This window comes from Furipterus horrens, unplaced genomic scaffold (assembly GCF_987537825.1).
Source record: "Furipterus horrens unplaced genomic scaffold, mFurHor1.1.pri manual_scaffold_12, whole genome shotgun sequence".
NCBI lineage: Eukaryota > Metazoa > Chordata > Mammalia > Chiroptera > Furipteridae > Furipterus > Furipterus horrens.
Genome location: NW_028327182.1, coordinates 83,011,139 through 83,029,181, shown reverse-complemented (window position 1 = coordinate 83,029,181; position 18,043 = coordinate 83,011,139). Strand labels below are relative to the sequence as shown.

The following is an 18,043-nucleotide window of genomic DNA, read 5'->3' as shown; positions in this document are numbered from 1 at the left end:
CTTTGCAAATATGTATATTTATTAAAAATTTACTTAAAACTAGAGATTAAAATTCTCACTTTGTAGAATTTTAAAAATAATTTATGTAAGCATTTATTTGTAAAATACTTGAACTTCATGTAAATATCTTCTGAGTTTATTTTGCTTAGAAAGGGACAGATTATATCAGTTATAAATTTTTTTTGTTTAATTTTTTAGTTATAAATATTTTTAATGAATGTTAAAATCATGTTAACTATTTGGGTACTGATTTAAAAAATTTTAAATCACAAATTTGATTAGAAATTTAATAGTAGTGTTGCCTAAGGAAGTTGATTTTAGCTGTGGTTTATTTTTTCTTATAAAAAGAATTTAAGTTTCAAGAAATAGATTAAATATATTTAGATTTGTGAAAATTTGTCTCTCCTATCTTTAAAACCTGTGAATCCCAGTTGAATGTATAATCTATAAAAAATTAGACTTGTTTTAAAATTGATATAATCCGGTAGTATCCAGTATCAACAAATAAGTGTTAGTGGGCTCCTAGACCAACTTGAACTGGTCACAAGAGGGATCAGATTTCACCTATTATTTGAAAACCAAGTCAGACGCTTATACTGAGTCTCTTCTGGGAGTCCTCAAATTAGGAAGTTTCTTCTTTGTGAAATTTTATACTACCCTTGCTAAATAAAGGTGTAAAACTTTTTAAAAAGTACCACTTAATGAAAATTTATGGACATTAACTACAGTAAAAAATAAGGCAAATTTTTCCCCCCTTCTATTTCAGTAATCTTGGTATGTACTGGGGTATTGTTTTAAAATTTAGCATTGTAATTCTTTTGGGAATTTAGTAAATAGTCCACCTCAATTAATTTAGGCAAAATTAATATCTTTGTAGATAATTTTGATCCGTAAGATGATAAATATCAAACTGGGGACTCGTTGAAGTTTATGTAAAGAGGTAGTATTTGTGTGTCTACATAACAAATATAATTTCAGCAGTGCATGATTCTCCTTTCTTACACAAGATTTTCTAAATAGTATAAAGGATTATGCAGCCCATCCAGGTGTTTGTGAATGGAGTTTAAAATTTTGTTTTTGAAGCACCATTTTAGTTAGGAATTAAATAGTAGAAATGTTGCCTTAGGAACTTTGTTTAACTGTCTAAACAGCTCACGTCATAAATATCTTTAAATACCCTGTTTGGAAAGTGATGATTTGCAGGTATAATTTTATAGATTAGAAATTAGATACACAGTCATCCATTTGCATTACTAGGAGGTTAAGTGAAACCTCTCTCCTGACCACATTATGAAAGTGCTAAACCTTACCTTGGGGTCAGAATTACATCACACTTTTACTAAAAGATGGTTTGACTATAAACAACCATTGGAAAACTATTGATAGTTTTAATCACCCTTTGTAATTTTAAAACTTTCTAACACTTAGTTTTCTGAACAAACTTTTCTGATGGAATTATATTCTTAGAAAAAAATTATTGTTACTTTATTATTTTGGTTTTATTTTGTACATAGAATAACAGCTCCAGAAATGACTCTCTTAAACCCTAAAGTGGCAGCTGTGAGCTTCTTCAACCTGTAGGAACTGGAAAAGAGGCAAAAGAAAAACATAGTATAAAGAGAAACTATCGGCTTTTTATTTATTTATTTTTTGTACCTTAAGAACACAGGAATTTAAAACTTCTTGAGTTAGTTTATAAATATTTTTTTTCATTGGTTATTTTTAAATGTACATTTTTGTGTAGGGCACTATACTGTTTTGTGGGGAATCCAAAGCTGAATTAATTGAGACTTATCATCTAGTCTAGAAGGTGTTACTTGGGAAGAAATAGGTATAGTGTAGCATAGAAGGAGATAAGGAACATATGAATAGACATAAAGCCTTGGTTAAGTCCTGGAGAGAGAGTGCTTGTTAACAGCTCTGAGGTTAGAGAAGTAAGCTATTTTGTGAACAATACAGACGTAGATTATGGCATTCAGAGAGGGAATGACGGAGGAAGGGTTGGGGGAGTGTGGCACAATCAGCAGAAAGTGACCACAAACAGCAGTTGTGATTTTTAAAGAAGTTAACTTGGAGATGTGGCCAGTTTGATCCCTCTATCACAGAGTGGTTAAAAGATTTTGCTTTCTTCCAATAGTGATACTTTGGGTTGTGTACTCCGGCCAGTCTGCTGTCTTGATTCCATCACTCTTCCATCAATTATTAGGTTTCCATATTCCTTGGTATGCCAGTTTAATGCCCCTTATGTTCCCAAGATGATTTTTAAAGGAAAAGAACAAGATGATAATTTCCCTGGTTGACTATGTCCCATGAAAGTATAAACACTTAGAGCAAAGAGGCTATAGAATCCTAAGACCTTATTTTATAGTGATTGATACGGTTCCCAGAAAGTTAAATGACCTGCCCGAGGTCATACTGTTCCTTTGTGCCAGAATAAGGATGAGTAAGCAGCTTTCCTGACAACTATTCCAAAATGTCTTTCATTTATCATCCTGTTCACATGCAGTTTAAAATTTTTATTTTTAATCGAATGATCTAGAGATGCTAGAATGAAGATCTGTGATTGGTAAGGGATGTGTGTGTAAAGTTGTGCCCTTGTACAAATCAATGCCCAGGTCTCTGTATCTTCTATAGCAGCTTTCTGTGCATAGTGATTGCCATGGAAACAAGATAATGTAAATTTATTCACACAGTACACAGTATTTACAATGATTTTGTTCACGAGAAGGGACAGTTTCTACTGATTAGAAAAAAAATCTCATTGCTTCATACTAGTAAATGTGTTTATTTGCTTCAGTGTTTTTTCTGCTTATGAAAGGAAGGGCTAGAGGAATAATTTTAGTATCCTGATTGCTAATAAGCACTAGTTAGGAAACTTAATACCTTTGGTGTTATTAGTTCTTAAGCAATAGAATATCCTACTAAAAAGGTAAGTCCTGGCAGATGTAGCATGCCATTTCAAGTATTCCAGGGAAAACCAACTAGATACTAAGTCATGGTTTTGTTTTTGGGTTAAGAAATTCAGAATGAGTTAAAGGATCAACTGTTAATTAATAAAAACAAAGTTAATGCTATTGAGCTGGGCTCTGTCCTGGTTTCTCCATATTTACACATCCCCAAGAGATACACAATAGTATTATGCTTGTTTAGCGGCTCAGGAAATAGAAGCACAGATAAGTAACTTGCCCAGAGTCAGAAACTAGTAAATACCAGAGCTCTGACTTGAACCCAGGTAGTCTTGCTGTGCTCACTACAACCAATGTATATGGAAATGTGCATGTATATGTATATGTATATGTATGCATATTAGTGTCTGTATGTATGTGTGTGTGCATGGTATAGTGATACAAGATTAGAACTAGTCCTCTGGAGTCCTGTGTTCTAGGACTGTAGCCTACCACTTAACATCTTGGAGCCTCTGATTATTTGTTAGCAAGATGAATAAAAAAATGGCTAAGCAGGTCAAAGAATTCCAGTGTTCCTTCCAGCTTTGAAATTCTATGATGTTTGATTTTAAACATTCTACTCAAATCAACCCAAAATCAGTTAGCATAGGTAGGGGTTGCTAATGGGGGGAAAGGTGCCACATTGTACCTGAGTGTTTCTATTTCTGTACATCTCATTCTAATAGAAGTTTTGTAAATATAATCATCATGGTACTAAACCTTATTACTTAATTATTTTAATGAAAAGAATTCTATTTATATTTTTATTTTTAAGATCTAATAGAGCACATGTTACAGACCCTGTTAACTAGACTTATCAAAAGTCCGTTCTTTTAAGCTGAGTATCAAGGAACTGATATGTCCCGGATGAGAATTTATCCCAATTTAATCTAATATCAGCCTAGATTTCCTTTGTGTGATGGTTCAGCTTTATTTAGGCTATTCATCTTGTATTCTCATTTTTAACATTCCAAGATGATAAAGTTGTAACTATAACATTTTTATCAGTTGAATAAAACCAGTGCATCCAGTGCATTCGTGGTAGTCTTATGCTCGTAGTGCCTGAGTTATGTCTGCTGAACTCAGCCTATAAATTCCTTTGACTTTGATCTCCGGATTTTTATGTGCATTGATTGTTAAACCTACATTAGAGTATGGGTGAACTGTAAAAATGTTGAATGACAGGCTATGCTGTTTCTAAAATTTAACGTTGCATTTTATATTTAGAATACAGTAATCTCTTGACATGTTCATGGGATGAATGTTTTTGAAACACAGATATAACTTAAAATACAGTGTTTATATTAGAAAGCTCAATCACTCCATTTAAACAGGAAGGTACTTATTACAGGGTATTGAATAGCTTATAGTGTTGTTATGATTGTACTGCAAAATAGTCCACCACAAGCTGCTGCCTCTTCTGTGATCAAGAAGCTATTTTTCAGTTTTGGAAGCTGCCAATATAGCACCTGACCTCACACCGCACTGAACAGGGAGCTGCAGCAGTCAGGAAGGCTCTCCTTCTGCTTGCTCTGGAACCGCCCCGACCCACCCTGCTGTAATCTGTATCAACACAATGGATGCTTCTCCATACTCAGGGGGCTGGTAGTTGTAGGCTGGATTCTTTGCTAACACATTCTTATGAAAAGCAGACACTCCCCAATCATGGACCTGGAAAAATAGTAGAGGAGCTGCCTTGTCTCACTTTCTGCTTATAGATGCCATGTAAATGCCTCTGGTTAGTGGAACTTAAATTACATTCAGAACCCTAGCTGAAAGGGAGTTTGAGAAATAGTGTTTGTAACTTCCCAGATTCTGTGGTAGAAGTTTCCGTGGATGAAGGTTGGAATGACCCTTAAATTACAATCTGCCATATTTACCACAGATACGTTAGGAGCAATTTTCCATAAAGCCCTATGTTCATATACTACTATATACATTTGAAAGTACCATTTAAACGTGTGGGATGAATGAAAGAGGTAGTAAGAGGGCAAATGGAATAGAAAAGTATAGAGCGTGAAGGTTGGGCGAGCCATCTCCACTAGAGGACAAGAGAATTGTAACATGGCAGGCCAGCTTCTCCCACATTTCTAGAACTTGATGACTGTGAAGAGTCTCCCATTGAAATCCTCTTCACTTCGGACAAAGTATCTCAAAAGCAGTATGTACCTGCCCCTCCTGGTATGAGTCAAACAGCTGAGTCAGAAATGAGTACGTAAACTGTGCAGTGCAGCATGAACAGCCACGCAGTGGAAGCTGAGTTGTACTGTACTCGCGATGACCAGCCATTGGGCCACACCGCCTCTAACACCACACTTCTACTCTACAGGTGTAGACTATGATCAATGTTCTCAAACAGTAATGTATGTTCCTAAAAGGTCTAAGCAGCCAAGGTTAAATATTCCAAACATATCCAAACCTATGATTGGGAAATGCATGTGAGTTATATGTGAAATTTCCTGCCATTCTTATTTTTAAGACATAAGAGAAACACTATTTTGATTATATATTTATTTGTGACTTAAGTATTCAGAGCAAGCAGTATGGATAAAAATTTTGTAGATTTTTAAAGCTGAAATTGAATGTTAAATACAAAGAATCAGTAAGCAGTTTTGTGTTTTATTTAGCCTCTTTCATTAAATAAGCATGTTTAGATATTGGTTTTTATTCCTAATTTCAGAATTCACGGCATCTTCCAAATAAGTACCGCAGTCACAAATTATTTGGCTCTGGCAAGGATCAAGCAAGGAGTTGGTGGAGGGCTTTTTCCCTTCACCTCCTGAATGAGGGATTCCTGGATCAAGTTCAAGATCTTGGCAATAACAAATTTGTAAAGATTTGCATCCTTACAACAAAGGTAAATGAAGCAGAAGTCTACCTGTTTGATTTAATTTTTCTCACTATGCATTAAAAGATCCTTCTTGTGTTCAATAGGGTGAAAATTGGCTTCATAAAGCCAGTACAGAATCTCCTCCGAGACTTATCCTTCAGGCTAATGAAGAATTGTGTCCAAGGATATTTCATCCATCAAGGTCCATTTTCAGCCCCCCTTTTTTTATTGTTGTTTAAATGATTCAAATTGTATTCAGTTTACAGGTACCATACAGACAAAATGGGTTAAGATATTGGCAATATCTTTTTTAGTCATTTTGGGAGTAAGGGTCAGTGGGAGAAAGATAAATCATAGAACACTTCTCTTGGTTGATAAGAAGTAATTGAGAATAGTATTACTATTTAGAAAGCTGCTTTCTCATTGATTAAAGAAGCAGCATTGAGATCAATGTTGAAGAATCCATATACCACGTTGCCTTCTTGTGTGTAGAAGGTGACAAGGGAATACACTTGCTGCCTCCTTTTTAATACCTTTACATGTTACCAGTTGTCAGGTTTTCTTTAACTGAGATACAGTTGACATACTATTGTATAAGTATGAAGTGTACAATGTGCTGTTTTGATATATTTATTTATTGCAATATGATTGCCACAGAAGCCTTAATTCTTTTTTGTGTTGAGAAAAATTAAGATCTTGTCTCTTAGCAACTTTGTAGTTATATTATATTATTGTTGACTATAATCACTATGTTGTGTATTAGATTGTCAGTTTTTCTTTTAAACTGAAAAACTGGAAACAGTTTTAAAACTTAAACTTGAAAGCGTTTAAAATATTCTTTCCAGGGCTTTTTCTGAAAAAAAAAAAAAAAATCAATTAAAAAAATTATCAGTTCTAAAAGTAATATAATCTTATCTGCCTTTCTGAGTGTAGAGGTGTGATGATTCACATATTAGATATTTATTACATTTTAACATTTGTGATAATTTACTTCATTATTTTTCAGTTCTAGAACTGTGTCTTCAGGCACTGAACAGCATTTCTCACATCAGGTACCAATTGAATTAACTGCAGAGAAGGTTTGTTATTATGGAAGAGGTGGTTGTTATTTCATTTTTTATTGATACAGCTTCTGTTTTAAAATTTTATTGTGTATTTTAATTTTTCTCTCATGAAAGGAGAAAGTGCCATATATAACAACATAAACTTTGGAAAGAGAAGTGATATAAACAGTAAAATATGCAGTATATAATTTCAGGGGTTAATAATAGAACAGTTAGAAGTATTTGAGAAAGCTAATTAGTTTGATTCTTTTAAACATATTTTATAACTCCTTTGGCTTGGAGGTTTTTTTAACATATTATGATACTTGTAGTTGATAGAAAAATTAGCCTGATTACTAAATGCTCTCATTAAAGTTACACACATACACATTCTTGCTTTGTTTTGTTTTTTTGTTTTTGATCTTAAATGACTATTACAGATTAAATACTTACTCACAGTCAGAATCCAGCTATTTAGAACACTGGGGTAATAGAAAAATCTGCTGAATTAAACTTTTTAGTTAATTTATTCTGTTTTATCAAAGTTATGCAGAATGTAATTGAATAAATTTTGTAACTTGGGCTCTTGTATGTCTCAAAAGAATTCCTTGGATCAAATATTTTTTATAGATTTGGGAGGAGTGGGCCATTATTTGCATTTCTAATTGCTTCTAGAACCCTGTCAGTTAACTTATTTTCAGGTAATTTATATGATAACTTGATTAGTGAGAGGAAAAATTGTCATTGTGAGATGTTGTATCTTCTTCATATTTAAAAGTTTTTTGAAACTTCTAATTTTTAAAAATGGACTTTTTTATGTTTAAATGCAGTCTACCTTGAAGAAGATGTATTCCCACAAAGCTTTTGATAAAATTTCTTCTGGAAGTAACATTCCTACAAAAAGGTGCAGTTCAAAGTTTTTATTTTCTATACTTACTTCATCAACACTTTTTCTTTCTTTCTTAAAGAGAAAGGCCTGTCAGATGTCCGGTCATTTCATTGGCAGAAGGAAGTTAAAGCATAAGACTCCAGTGTTCAAGTTATTAAAGGAGACCTAAAACTAATAGTATTAATATTAATTTAATAGCTAATACTTCTGGTTTTATTGTTTGCCAGCCTCTGTGCTATTGCTAAACATTTTGTATGTAATAGCTCATTTAATTCATTTAACAACCTATGATTTAGTCATTATTGTTACTATTTATCTTCATTTTATAGTTGAAGATACCAACATTTAAAAAGTTAGCTAACTTGTTCAAGAGCATACAGCTAATGGCAGAGTGACTTTCAAATCTATTTTTGTCAACCTCTAGCATTTAAACACAAATTACTTCTTTATTTCTGCTGCTTAGTATTCTCTTGTGTAAATGTACCACAGTTTTTTGATCCATGCATGTACAGATGGGCACTTAGGCTGTTTCCAGCACTTGGCTATTGTAAGTAGCGCTGCTATGAACATAGGGGTGAATAGGTTCTTTTGAATTGGGGTTTCAGGATTCTTTGGATATAATCCCAGCAGAGGAATCACTGGATCAAAAAGCAGTTCCATTTTTAGTTTTTTGAGGTAATTCCATACTGTTTTCCATAGTGACTGCACCAGTCTGCATTCCCACCAACAGTGCAGTAGGGTTCCCGTTTCTCCACATCCTCGCCAGCACTTGTTTGTTGATTTGTTGATGATGGCCGTTCTGACTGGTGTGAGGTGGTATCTCATTGTGATTTTTATTTGCATTTCTCTGATGGCTAGTGATGTTGAGCATTCTTTCACATGCCTGTGGGCCTTCTGTATGTCCTCCTTGGAGAAGTGTCTGTTCAAGTTCTTTACCCATTTTTTAATTGGATTGTCTGTCTTCCTGGTGTTGAGTCATATGAGCTCTTTATATATTTTGGAGATCAAACCTTTCTCTGAGGTATCATTGGCAAATATGTTTTCCCATACGGTTGATTACCTTTTCGTTTTGATGATGCTTTCTTTAGCCATGCAGAAGACTTTTAATTTAATGTAGTCCCATTTGTTTATTCTTTCCTTTATTTCCCTTGCCCTAGTGGATATATCTGCGAAAATATTGCTGCATGAGTTATCTGAGATTTTAATGTTTTATTTAAATAAAAGTTTTAAGGTGTACAAAGCAATATATTCATTCAATATGCTGAAGCATTTCCTCCATTTCAACATTCACTGTGTTTTTACTAGGCATTTTCTTCGTGCCAGGTACTGTTGTGTGTAGGCACTGGGATTCAGCGGGGACTAATAGAGACATAGCCGCTGCCCCCCGCCCCCCGGAATTTATGCTCTAGTGAGAAGTGTAGCTGAGTAGCTGAGTTTAGTGATAGACACACTGGGTTGGAGGTACTTTCGAGTGGTCCAGAAATTAATTTGAGAATATGGTCTTCGTGTACAGAAGAAAGATGTTTACCCATCAATAACTATTATTTTAAAATTCATTTGGATTTTCATTAAAATCATACATGTGCACGGTTTTAAAGTCAATTGATACCTAAAGACAGAACAAAGTATACCAGTTCACCCTTTTCCCAAATCCACTTGTTCTGTTCTGTAGAAGCAGTCCCCCTCAAATCCTGCAGTTGGTTTCTCTGGTATTTGCCACCATGTTTCTAAGTGACAGTGCTTGCATTATTATTTTTTGATTTACCAGTTTTAGAAATTTTCTGTTGACACTCTGTAATGGGATATTAGGGCTTATCTCCCATGTCTCCTTCCCTCCTTTCTCGTCTATTTTCCCCCTTCCCCAACATAATTATATTTCAGGTTTTGGTCACATTAATAATTTGTCCTTATGTTATTATATCAACTCAAATATTATATGCTACTAAGCCAAACTGTGTTGTTATGGCCACCACGAACTTAATTTTTCTTTATGTCAGTAATTGTCTTTTTGTTTTCTTTGCTTGGTTTTTAGTGTTCCTGTTATTAATTTTTCTTTTCTCCTCTTTTCAAACTTTTCGTTTGTTTACTCTCTTACAGAGTTCCTTGACTTTATATCCCCTTCCATCTAGTGAAGTTTTCATTTTAGTTATCAAATTTTTGGTTTTTATGAACTATTTCTTGTTATGTTTCTTCTTTCTTTAATATATAGCAAACTTGTTTCACGGATACAGTATCTTCACTTACCTCTTTGATGATATTCATTATAGTTATTTTGAACTTTTCTTCTTTGTACTTCTAATAGTATTCATATACAAAATATTTTTTATTTAACATTTTCCATGTATATTTCTGCTTCAGGGACATGTTACCCAGAATTTTGCCAGTATATATCATAATAAAATTTATTTGTGAAATAACTTAAAATACCATTTTTCAAATAGTTCATTATTATAAAGATCCCATAAATGATAAAATGAAGGTTAATATAATTATGTTATTTAAAACAAATTTACAATTGTCTTGAGTAACCTGATATTACTAGTTCTTTGCACTGGAGTTATTTTTCTGTGGGTTCAATTTAGTTAATTTTAGTGATAGCATTTGATAATTGTGAAAATGAAATCTTCCTTTACAAGTAAATTTGAATTACTGAAACAAAGAAATTTGTAAATCATTCTTAAATAAAAAACATGTTCTCCCTTTTAATCCTCCAAAACAATAATTTATTTAAATTTGGTATCTTTCATATAGGCTATTCTATACAATTTCATTTTTATAATATTTCCTTTTTATAATTAATCAATGAGAAATGCTGCTTGTGGAAAATGGTTTTCTATCCAGCTTGCTGCCCAGTACCTTTCATACCATGTTGTTTGCTAATTGGGTGTTATTAATCCTTCTTTTTAGGAGTCAAAAGCAAAATTACTTCTTTTGGCTTATTTTTGTTTGATTTTGAAGAATATTGTGAATGATTTGATTAACCTCATTCTGCTATTCCCCACCAACTAAAAATTAATGATATCACAGCAATGAATAATAGATTGTATTCTTCTTGGCTTAAAAAGAAATATTACCTTCTGTAAAGATAAGGAGTATTTTCTTTCAAAGCATTTGGCTGAGGAGGAGGATGGGGCGAATGCTGTTTATAAGTACACCAATTTTGTGATGAAGTCAAATTGTAATTTTAACTTAACCATTGTAATGAATGTGTTTGACCCAAAATGTTTAAATCTAGGCTGTCATATAAGTAACAATTGCCTTACCGGTATTGGGAATAAATGTTAGTATAAGACTTGGAAAGATATTCTCATTTTGGCGTGAAATAAAAATGAACTTGGAGAAGGAAAAGCTTTTATTAATTTTCTTTTAAAATATTTTAGCACCGTGGTACAATCACCAGGAAAATCTTACAAGTCTTCAGAACCTGTTATTTCAGCTGAAGAGCAGGAGACTCAGGTATGACTTGTAAAAAGGCAGTAGTTTTTGAAAGGGTAGTTATGATTCTACGCATGCTTAAAATTCTGTCGCCAGTATTTAAAAAATTTTCCTTTAGTTAAGAGTCTGAGAGAGATTTCAGTTTATTTTTCACCCTCAGGAAAAATGTAATATCTGAAGCTCTAAAAATGAAAGACTGATTTTCCTAAGTACATTTAAAAAAATATTGAGTTGTTTCTTTGTTCTTTGTTCAGACTGTACTGTATGGCAAACTGGTAGAAGCGAGGCAGAAACATGCCAATAAATTGGATGTTCCTCCTGCTGTTCTGGCAACAAATAAGATACTGGTGGATATGGCCAAAATGAGGTAAACCTCTCTACTTGTTTATGTTCTAACTTAATTTTCTTTTAACATAATAAATTTATAAAACATATCTTGAGTGATAATGACTGTGGCTCCAGCTCTCCCATCTGTTGGATGTGACGTCTGTCATGTCTGTTGGTGACTTCCATGCTGCTACCAGTGATCTCTTCACTGGTCTTCAGTCCGATATTTCTATGTGAATAAAATCCAACTGTCTTCAGTAATTAGATCCAGGACATAAAAAATCTGTCATAATCCACCACGCTCCATATATGGATTTCATGCAAATAGAAAAACTTCTTTCTGAATTTCTTATTTTTGTTAGTCATACCATGATGTTCCCAATCATGTGTGTTTAAAACCTCTGAAGTTATTTTCACTTCTCTAACCTATCAATATGTCCCCTTCTTACTCTTATTTAAATAGTTTTTAGACTTTTTCATTTAAATATTTCTTGTGTGTCTGCCGTTGCCTTCCTCCCTCACTTTAGTGTCACCATGTTAGTTTGGACTGTTACCCTTGGACTATTGCAAAAGCTGTTTAACTGGTTATTCTTTCCTTGGCCTCTCTGTTTCATCTGATGTGATTACCAGATTACTCTTTTTCATATATGTACTTCTGCTTAGTTTCCCTTTATGTTAATTTCTTTAGCTTATAATTCAAGGCCCTCCATTTACAGACTTAAACCTACACTTCCATCTAAGTCACAGAATTTTATAAATGGTTTATCTTACTTAGGTTTCTTACCATTTGTTGAAGACCCCTTTTCGACTTCCATGTACTTATTTACAATAGTGCATCTGCCTTGTAGTTTCTTTGATTCCCTAAAACTCCTGTTAAGAAATTCTTCAAAATCTGCCTTTGTTATTATTATTTTCTCCATGATGATTCCAGCTTTGTATTAGCAAAGTAATTCCTGTCTCTGAAGTTCATAAAGGACTTCTAAATATAAATTCGACAGTGTGGTGATTGTGGGGGAGGGAGGGAGAAGGTAGGTGGTGGTAGAAGGGGGTATAAAGGCGAAAAATGGCAATAGAAAAACATTTATAATAAAAGTTTTTTAAAAAACCTTTAAGAATTTGAAAGATGCTCCTATCACACAATGCTTTATTTATTTATTTTTTATTAGATTTTAAATTCTGGGGAAAACAATAATATGTCCCTCATCTTTTGTGTCTTTCAAAGCACTTAGCCCAGTCTCTGATAAACACCATGTAGTCAATAAATATTCAGAAGAAATTATTTGCAAAGAACAGTTGCTTGATAATTTTATTTTTCTCTTATGCTTTTCAAAAAAATATTGTTATGTAATAGTCATGGAGATGTAAAGTATAACATAGGGAATAAAGTCAGTAGTATTGTGTTAACTATGTATGATTTCAGTTGGATACTAGATTTAACTGATCACTTTGTAGGTTATATATCTAATCACTATGTTATACAATTGAAACTAGTATATTGTATGTCAACTGTAATTAAAAAATAAAAAGTTATTTTAAAAATAGTTTGTCACTAAATTTCATCCAAGAGATGCTTCATTAGTATAACAGTTTTAAAAATATCACATAGTACTTATAGCTTATAATAATTATTTAATTAAAAATAAATGTTCAAAGACCATACTATAATATTCAGTGAATATATTTAAAGGAAAAGGAGTAATCATTATGGTATAGTTTTAGAAAGAAGACATCATGTAATCTCTGAAATATTAGATACAATAAGAAATATTGAGTTAAAAGACTAAAAAGTTAGGTTTATTGTTACAGGTAAACACTATAAATACTACATGGGATTTTCTGAGTTTCATAGTCTCTTAGTTGTCCTCTGTTAGTACCTTATGGTTTTTCTTTTCATAGCTATAAAAATAACAATGATAAGATCAGTGATAGAACAGAACATTAGCCTATTTATGATAATGGCCTGTTTGGCCTGTGTTTTTGTGTGTTGGTGGTGATGGTGTTTTTATTCAAAAATTACTGTAACAGCTAAATAGTAGCTATATTGCTGGAGTGATAACATTTCAGTAATTTGTTGACTTTTAAATTTTTTTAAATGGCAGACCTACGACAGTTGAAAATACGAAAAGGCTCGAGGGTGTTTCTGAAGGCAAAGCTGCTATGTTGGCCCCTCTGTTGGAAGTCATCAAACATTTCTGTCAAATAAATAGTGTTCAGGTAAAATACTGTGGTTTACAGGACTTCTGAAAGAACATTTTCTCCCTTTATTTTCATTTCCACACCAGATACTTAGAAAATGAATTCAGATGGTTTCTGCAGTAAATCAGTTAATAAGAACATGTTAGTTACCTAATTTTTAGGATGATACTGAAGTAGTTGTCCAGGCTATTTATGTCTTTCTATTTTGTTGGGAGGTTTTTAAATTTGAACAGGTACTGTACTTTTGGTTGATAAAGTACTTTACCTTCAACTACACATAGAAATTAAAGTTGCCAAGTATTCCTTGCTCTCAGTTGGTAAGTAGCCCAGACACTTTGATTTTTTTACTGGTTTTTGTATCAAGACAGAATATGTATCTTCTGGGGAAGCCTAGCTGGCTGTCCACCCTGGAGCATTTGACATGGTCTGGGCCAGGGCTTCCGTACTCCTCGTTGCAATTTTAAAAGCTGATGTATCTCGTCAAAGAGCTGTGTTTTAGGGAGTAGATTTGCATTATCCTTCTCTGTGAACATGGTTTTATGTATATGTGTGTGTATGTAAATATATGTGTATATAAATATACGTGTATATATGAGAATGCAAATTCATTAATTTGTAGTGAGAAGTACAACTGGAAAGTTTTGCTTGACCCCACCAGCATGTCCTCTTCTATAGAAGAAGATGGATGGGAAGGTGACTTATCTGAAAGTTGTTTAGTGAGGCTGGAATAGAACAAGGGAAACTCTGAGAGTGTCTTCTAAAAAATTTAAAAAATATCTTTTATTGATTTTAGAGAAAGAGAGGAGAACATTGATGTGAGATAGAAGTATTGATTGGTTGCCTCCCATACTCACCCTGACTGGGGATTGAACCCACAATCTAGGGATGTGTCCGCACTGGGAATCAAACCCCCAGCCTTTTGGAGTCTGGGGCGATGCTCCAACCTCCTGAGCGCCACACTGACCAGGGCTGAGAGTGTCTAAAATAGTTTCTCAGCAACAAAGACAGATTGTGGCATTTTTACATACTGCAGTACTTAGCAAAGAAACTGTAGTAGTCAAATCTAGTTAGCCAAGACTTCTGATCTGAACAGTTCTTGGAGAGGCATTGCCTTCTTTTGTTTTTCTGCCTTTCCTATTTATTAATATATGTTTCCACAGTTGGTTGTTCTCTGTTCACATAGTCATTTATCCACAGAGTATGATTTGATTAGATTTTTTTGCTTATTAGAATTACATTCTAGCCCTGCCTTCTTGAGATTATTACTTTCATATTAATTTGCTTTGTTTTTGATGTTCCTAAATCCTTTAGTTACACATTTACAGATGATATCATGATTTTGTCCCATAAATCCTAAAATCTTGATGTATTCGCCAGTATAACTCTTAGCGGTCACATTGTAAGCCCTTGTTATAAGGGTATTCCGTCTGCCAGTATAGACTACACAGTAATCCTGAAGGATCTGGCTAATAGAGTTTGGTTTTAGGCATTCCTAGAAATTTAGGGCCAAATTCGATTGTTTTAAGGTCTCAGATGGAAACACTTTATTTTCATTTAGTAAAAACTGTTCCTCTTTGAAAATCTAGGGATGCCCAGAGACAACCTGGAGACCTTGGGTCCTCTGGGGTCTGCTTTGTTCACCAGGCTGCCGTTGTCCCAGGTTTCTGTGAGCTGATCTGCAGACTCACTCTTGGTTCAAGAACAGTGGACTAGTGTGGATTGCAATAAGCCAAGTTCTGCTGGACTTAATTCTTTTAATTTAGTATGGGTTCTTATATTTTGGAAGGTCAAGTTGGTATTTTGGAGGGAAACTTCATTTATTTATGTGAATTATACATCATACAATCCTGTCATAACTATCACTTGGCCTTTACCTTTTTTTCAGGCTTTACAATAATTCTAGTTTTTCTTCATTGATCTTATTTTTTAATCTTGTCTCTTTTCTTTTAAATGTCTTAATGAATCATATTTAAGAATTTACATAATGGTTCAAGAACCAGTTTGTATGTATCTTTTTTTTAACTGTCTGTATGTAGTTATGACATTTTTCCTTATGATACATTAGAATTTGTGGTTATAGTTTCTAAATTTGAATATTAATTATTTTTATTAATTCATTTAATAGTCACTTCTGGGAGGTTAAGGGACTTAATATTCAGAGGCAGAATAGTCCACGTTATAGTTTGTTTTTTATTGCCTCTTCTTGGCTATAAAGGAAAGATTACAAATTTGTAGTTCTACAGCCATATTTATTATTACAAATGTTTCATTAAAACCGTATTTCCTCTCGCCTTATTTTACCTTTCTAATTCAATATATTTAAAAAGCAAAACAAAACCCAAAACCTTTTTTGAGCTTCTTATCAAAAGGGAATTTTTGACTATTCCTTAGAGGTTTTGTGTTATTTTTTTGCCCTAATGCCTACTGGTCATATTGATATTCTTTCTATCATTATTTTGATATTATTATTCATCATTTGTGCTGCATTTAAAATTTTGTAGACAGACGTCTTTTCAAGTACAAAACCTCAAGAACAGCAGAAGAAAAGTCTGGCGGAAAAAAGCAAAGAATGCTTGCTTTCACCGTCTGCAGCCATCACGTATTCTTTGTTCCAAGAAAAGAAGATGTCTTTGGTGAGTGCTACTTTCATGTTAGAGGGAATTTTAAATTTCTCAAAACATACATTTTATCAGCTTTGTAATACTAAAGTTGTGACTCAGGATACATTTCTTCTAATTCTATAATATTTTATAATGTTTCATTTTATATTTAATTTTAGAACACAGTGTCATTTTCTTTTTCTGCTAAGTCTACCTCTGTCAGTTAAGTAAAAACAGCAAGTATGGCTTGACCGTGATTATCTTACAGAGGTTATATCGGAGGTACTGATAAACACATGCATAGCTTAGGGATATTAGAATAGCCTTATTTTAAGACTATTTTTAAAAAGTGGATTAATAGTTTAAAGATATTAATATATATATAGATAAGAAATAATCTCCAAGATGCATTAAATTTAACAAAAAAGGAAGCAGAGCAGTGTGAAAAACAAACACATGTGTATGTGTACTCATATATATGCACTCATATATGCTCTTGTATATATGCACTCGCATATAGGCACTTGTATATATGCACTCATGTATGCTCTTGTATATTCACCAGACTTGCTTCTTACTCTGTATCCTCTAGTACTCTTCTATGTTTTTAACCAGGCCTGATGCTCTTTGAAAAAAATCTAATTACTGTGAAAAATAGCCGTATTTAATGTTTCTTCAGTGTTCTGGCATAAATCTTTAAGGCTGTTGGGGATGGCAAAAGTAGGTTTTCAGTTGTGAGTACATGAAACATAGTTTATTCTTATATTATTATTATTTATGATTGTATTATTTTTCCATACAAACAGCTGTATACCTGCTTTTGCCCCACCCTGTACAAAATGGAGAGTATATCTTGGTGGAATAGGAACAGAACGAGGCTTCCAGCTAAGTTTAATTAATTTGAATTCCTATCCTCTCTGACAATAAATTGATTTAGAATAAGCTATATGGTCCAATGCCTGGTTTTCCTATTCTGTGTCTTCATCCACTAAGCCACATTACACACTTTTTATATTGGTTAAGGTCCAATGTAAATAAGAATAAATAGCTCATAAGTAGTCAAATTCCTTAACTAAAAGTACAAAGCCAAATTATTCCATTGTACTATTTTTGAAACAAATAACATGATAAATAAAAATTTAAGTTCCACCTCTCAAACAGTAACTTAAATGTACATGTTAAATATGCTTGTATATGCATAATTTTTCCATATATGTATGGTATAGCTGAATATACTTTCTAGGAAAATTTGGTAGAGCCTTCAGATTTTCTGAATAAAGTGCATGCTAGTGCTCAGCCATAATATGAGGTTTTATGTATTATGTTACATATCCATGATTAAAAATGTGAAGACTAATATATCTTCATTTATGTCTTTTGCTATTATTTAGTTATATATATATATATTATTTTGTAATACCAATGTGTAATTGTCTCCCAGAAGTCTGAGACAGTCTTGTAAATTAACCACAAAACTAAACATGCCTAAGGACTAATTAATCAGGAGCAATAATACAATTAGTTTTAGGTAATTTGATGCCTAGTATCAAATAACCCTGATATTATGTACACATGGTGCACACCATCTGGTAGAAAAGGGTAGACATTTAGTGCAAGTAATTTAAAACCTACCTTTGAAGGCGGAAAATACTGCTTTAAAGGCTCTATTCTATGAAAGTATTAACATTTACACAAATACAATCCAAATTCAGAGTTTCTAGATGTATTAAAAGAGTATCATGAAATAATTTAGAGCTGAGTTACTAAACCCTTGGAGT

At 33.1% G+C, this 18,043-nt stretch overlaps 1 protein-coding gene across 1 annotated transcript in view; it reads left to right on the top strand.

Moving 5' to 3' along the window:
- The window catches only part of WRN (WRN RecQ like helicase), a 113,724-nt gene that overhangs the window by 84,031 nt on the left and 11,650 nt on the right, over window positions 1–18,043 (top strand). Inside the window, exons 24-31 of the mRNA XM_090258272.1 lie at window positions 5,626–5,802; window positions 5,880–5,977; window positions 6,782–6,854; window positions 7,649–7,722; window positions 11,088–11,163; window positions 11,397–11,509; window positions 13,569–13,683; window positions 16,167–16,298. Of these exons, the coding sequence (XP_090114398.1) occupies window positions 5,626–5,802; window positions 5,880–5,977; window positions 6,782–6,854; window positions 7,649–7,722; window positions 11,088–11,163; window positions 11,397–11,509; window positions 13,569–13,683; window positions 16,167–16,298 (858 nt within the window). The remainder of the gene's footprint in view (window positions 1–5,625; window positions 5,803–5,879; window positions 5,978–6,781; window positions 6,855–7,648; window positions 7,723–11,087; window positions 11,164–11,396; window positions 11,510–13,568; window positions 13,684–16,166; window positions 16,299–18,043) is intronic.